Below are 5,266 nucleotides of genomic sequence, written 5' to 3'. Positions count from 1 at the left end.
GGAGTAGAGCAGTAGTAGAGCAGTAGTAGAGCAGGAGTAGAGCAGTAGTAGAGCAGTAGTAGAGCAGTAGTAGAGCAGGAGTAGAGCAGTAGAGCAGTAGTAGAGCAGTAGTAGAGCAGTAGTAGAGCAGGAGTAGAGCAGTAGTAGAGCAGGAGTAGAGCAGTAATAGAGCAGTAGTAGAGCAGTAGTAGAGCAGGAGTAGAGCAGTAGTAGAGCAGTAGTAGAGCAGTAGTAGAGCAGTAGTAGAGCAGTAGTAGAGCAGGAGTAGAGCAGTAGAGCAGTAGTAGAGCAGGAGTAGAGCAGTAATAGAGCAGTAGTAGAGCAGTAGTAGAGCAGGAGTAGAGCAGTAGTAGAGCAGTAGTAGAGCAGTAGTAGAGCAGGAGTAGAGCAGTAGTAGAGCAGTAGTAGAGCAGTAGTAGCGTGCGAGGTATCAAACACACTACAGGGTAATTGCTCCCTGAGGACGAGACCTAAGCTGGTCAGGTGGTTTGAAAGGATGAATGACCCCTGGGGTTGGTGCTGGGGAGGAGGGAGGGGGATGCCTGGAGGACTGGGGAGGGGTAGGGGGGGGTAGGGGGGTAGGGGGGGAGGGGGGTAGGATGACAGACCGTGGGAGGCCACAGGCCGACAGACAGACACGCTGGTTTGGACAGGCTGGCTTTTGATGGCTTTATACCCCCATGCCTTCACACTCTTGACTCGGCGGCAGTTTTGTTGAAGTGACGAATGTACCGGTTATTGTACACAGTGTGTGTGTGTGTGTGTGTGTGTGTGTGTGTGTGTGTGTGTGTGTGTGTGTGTGTGTGTGTGTGTGTGTGTACTCACCTAGTTGTACTCACCTAGTTGTGCTTGCGGGGGTTGAGCTTTGGCTCTTTGGTCCCGCCTCTCAACCGTCAATCAACAGGTGTACAGATTCCTGAGCCTATTGGGCTCTATCATATCTACACTTAGATATGTTACACTGTGTGTGTGTGTGTGTGTGTGTGAAGTGAGGAGGGGGGGGCCTAGCATATGTGTGCCTGCAGAACCGAGCTTTAAGCTCTTGGAACCCGCCTTTCTAGCTGTCGGTTATCTAATGCCATGGCTCCTGATTTATTTCCGTATCGTATCTACTTTTACCATTATGAATGGAGACAGTAATTGTTGACCAGACCACACACTAGAAAGTAAAGAGACGACGACGTTTCGGTCCGTCCTGGACCATTCTCAAGTCGACTGTGTAGTCGATCAGTCGACTTAAAGTCGATCAAGTCGAGTGTGTATTTGCTATTTGTGTCTGCAGAACCGAGCTATTTAGCTCCTTAGCCCCGCCTTTCTAACCAATCTATTTTTCCTCTATTACTACATGTATTTCTCTCTAACACGTGCACACACACACGCATCCCAGGAAGAAACGCGTAGCATCTGTCTAACTCCCAGGTGCCTATTTACTACTAGGTGAACAGAGACATCAGGGTGAAAAAACTCTGCTCATTTGTTTCCGCCTCCGCCGGGAATCGAACCCGGGCCATTAGGACTACGAGCCCCGAGCGCTGTCCACTCAGCCACGATTCCCCCTCGTGTGTGTACTCACCTAGTTGTGCTTGCAGGGGTTGAGCTCTGGCTCTTTGGCCCCGCCTCTCAACTGCCAATCAACTGATTTTTTTAGAGTCCAGTAGGCTCAAGAATCTGTACACCAGTTGATTGACAGTTGAGAGGCGGGGCCAAAGAGCCAGAGCTCAACCCCCGCAAGCACAACTAGGTGAATACAACCAATACACCTCGTGCACCTTACACCTCCACTACACCTGCTCCCTACCTGTCACGGCAGCTTTTACTAAGAGTGCATTTGTAGTTTTTATTATTATTATTTTGTACAGCAGACGTGGCCACACATTTACAATGCTAACCAGCATATATACATTTTCTTGTGTCCTCCATGGACAGGGTGAGAGATCAGTTAAACATATAGTTCAGGGATTTATTGAACAAATTTGTAGGAGAGTGGAAGACAGGCTCCGCTGACTCACCTGTTATGTGGGGCTAGTTACTGATCTGCCTCACCTGGGCTGACCAGGTAACCTGATACTTGATACCGTTACCTGTCCCTCTTTATGGCCCCTCCCTCCCACCCCTCCCTCCCTATCTCTCCCTCCGCCTCTCTCCCACCCCTCCCTCCCTATCTCTCCCGACCTCCTTCCCGGGCCTGAGCAAAGATCCCGGTCCCATATCCCGGTGTGAGGTGCACCACGGCCAGCCTCCACAACCTTCCCTCTTCTCTTAGGTCACACACACAACACGGGACACCTGATGGAGCGCCTCGGGCCTCCTCCTCGTGGTGGGGCGGGACGCCGGCACGTCACAACCGCCAGCGGAAAACAAGGTTTATTGGTGAGGAATCCCGCGTGGCCTCAGAGGGTGTCGATGGCGTTGTGTGGGTGATGATGCTGGCAGTTGCTTACCCGTCACTGACTACCGGCAAGTGAGGTCTACCTCTCTCTGCTTGTTCCATTATGGCTGAACTATTCTGACGTTGCTTACCCGTCACTGACTACCGGCAAGTGAGGTCTACCTCTCTCTGCTTGTTCCATTATGGCTGAACTATTCTGACGTTGCTTACCCGTCACTGACTACCGGCAAGTGAGGTCTACCTCTCTCTGCTTGTTCCATTATGGCTGAACTATTCTGACGTTGCTTACCCGTCACTGACTACCGGCAAGTGAGGTCTACCTCTCTCTGCTTGTTCCATTATGGCTGAACTATTCTGACGTTCACATTCTTTGTCGAATGTGGATGTGGTTCGGCTTCTTCCAGTACAGTCTACGAGTTGACCACTCGTGCAGGGTACCAGCTTAGCTTTGATGTCCATAGGGAATGGAAAGGATGGGGGAGGTAGAGGGATGGGGCCAGTATTTCCTTATAATTCTTCCTGCACTTCTTGCTGGAACGTATCATATTTTCTCTTCAACACGTCCATTTTGGTACCGGCAATATTTCTCATGTTTACTGTGAAGATATTGAACAGCCGCGGACCTCTGATGTTCAGACAGTGCTGTATGACTGTGTCTATGGCACCTCTACACTTTACCGGGTCTATTCTGCGTTTCCTACCATATCTACTGTTCTGGTATGCTGTTATTCTACTGTGCAAATATGGGACCTGGCCTTCCAGTATCTTCCAGGTATATATTATGTCATACCTCTCTCGTCTCCTTTCTAGAGAGTATTTGTTTATTTTATTTATTTATTTACATACAAGAAGGTACATTGGGTTTGTAAGAATACATAGCATAGTATTTAATATCTTGTAAAGCCACTAGTACGCGCAGCGTTTCGGGCAGGTCCTTAATCTAACATAATTTTAAGTAGGTAAATTCTAGATTTACCTACTTAAATCTAGATTTTCTAGATTCTCTGGACAGTATATTTGAGTGTCCAGAGAGACGATCTAGTGTGTCTATACGTAATGTGTGTGTTCTCTCTACTCCCTCTGTTTCAGCATCTCTCCTGTTCTGAAGAAGGAAGTGAGTACCGAGCAGTACTCAAGACGGGACAACACAAGTCATTTAAACAGTAAGAGTATTGTGTTAGAATCCCTGGATTTAAAGGTTGATTGATTGATGAAGATTAAGCCACCGAAAAGGTGGCACGGGCATGAATAGCCCGTAAGTGGTGGCCCTTTTGAGTCATTACCAGTATCAAGAGCTGATACTGAAGATCTGTGGAGGCGCGACTGCACCCTGCGTGACGGGAGATGTCTCCCGGACCAAGTGGTGACCAGATTGTCCTTTAAAGGTTGTCATAATCCATCCTATCATCTTCCTGTCTGATGTTGCGCTTACTAAACGTTGGGTTGTCTAACATTATTATTCCCAGATCCTTTTTATATGTTGCATTCCTTCTACGAGCAGATCTAATTGTGTCTTATAAACTGTTTCGCTCAAATTGTTCAATACGTACTCACCTATTTGTGCTTGCGGGGGTTGAGCTTTGGCTCTTTGGTCCCGCCTTTCAACTGTCAATCAACTAGTGTACAGATTGCTGAGCCGTATGTGTGTGAGTGTGAGTGTGAGTGTGTGAGTGTGAGTGTGAGTGTGAGTGTGAGTGTGAGTGTGAGTGTGTGTGTGTGTGTGTGTGTGTGTGTGTGTGTGTGTACGTGTGAACAAGACGTTGGGAGGAGGAGTGTTGGGTCATAACACGAGCTACAATCGAGGTCACGGCTGTTTGTGCTGTGACCTAACGGTTCTCCGGCTAGTCTATGACGGTCGGTGGGTAGGTTGTTGAGGGGTCGGGGGAGGGGGGAGATAGAGGGCAAAGGGTCCAGCGGGGAAGGGTGGGAGCGGGGGGGGGGGGGGATGGGATGGGAAGAATCGGTAAGGAAGGTATGTTTAACTAGGGGGTACCTCTTGAGGAAATGAGGGGGTGATGGGTAGGGGGGGGGAGGGGGGAATGATCGTTAAGAAGGTCTAGTTAGGCGAGGGGGGGGGGGGCGTCATGAAACAAGTGTCACTGTTGAAGGTCATGAGACGGTATGTCAGAGGAGCTGAGGAAGGAGTTTGGTTTGATTCAGTTGTTGTGGTGCTCAGGATGCATGGGGCTCCAAAACTCTACCCTCAATTACTATAGTCCAATCTTGGATGGGAAACTTAGTGACCCAACGTGTAGGGACCCAACGTGTAGGGACCCAACGTGTAGAGACCCAACCTGTAGGGACCCAACATGTAGGGACCCAACGTGTAGAGACCCAACCTGTAGGGACCCAACATGTAGGGACCCAACGTGTAGAGACCCAACCTGTAGGGACCCAACGTGTAGGGACCCAACGTGTAGAGACCCAACCTGTAGGGACCCAACATGTAGGGACCCAACGTGTAGAGACCCAACCTGTAGGGACCCAACATGTAGGGACCCAACGTGTAGAGACCCAACCTGTAGGGACCCAACGTGTAGCAACCCTTCTTGTAACAGACCACCAATACAATGTATATCGAAACATTCAGACACATTCCCCGACACCTGATGCGTGTGTTCACCTAGCAGCAACCAGGTACCCGGGAGACACTTGACTGTTATGGGTGGCATCCTGGGTAAGATCAATATAGTAAGGGGGGGGGGGACCTTGGTAAGCCTAACTGGCTAACGGACAATGGGAATCTTATTGATGACATAACTTCTTTAACTCTTATGTATCACTTTTTAACTGTTGTTGTGTTTGGATACGTTTTTGTAAGCTATGAATAAATTTTACGGTGTAAAAAGGTATTTTGACGTCTCTAGGGAGACTATT

The 5,266-nt window shown here is 49.0% G+C and overlaps 1 protein-coding gene across 1 annotated transcript; it reads right to left on the bottom strand.

Moving 5' to 3' along the window:
- Positions 1–4,625: 4,625 nt before the first annotated feature.
- On the bottom strand, positions 4,626–4,985 carry LOC138369936 (uncharacterized). The gene has a single exon (XM_069333691.1). The coding sequence runs from the start codon at positions 4,983–4,985 to the stop codon at positions 4,626–4,628; it is 360 nt and encodes a 119-aa protein (XP_069189792.1).
- Between the last annotated feature and the right edge of the window lie 281 nt (positions 4,986–5,266).

Source organism: Procambarus clarkii, chromosome 30 (assembly GCF_040958095.1).
Source record: "Procambarus clarkii isolate CNS0578487 chromosome 30, FALCON_Pclarkii_2.0, whole genome shotgun sequence".
Classification (NCBI taxonomy): Eukaryota; Metazoa; Arthropoda; class Malacostraca; order Decapoda; family Cambaridae; genus Procambarus; species Procambarus clarkii.
This window is presented reverse-complemented; position numbering and strand designations above follow the sequence as displayed.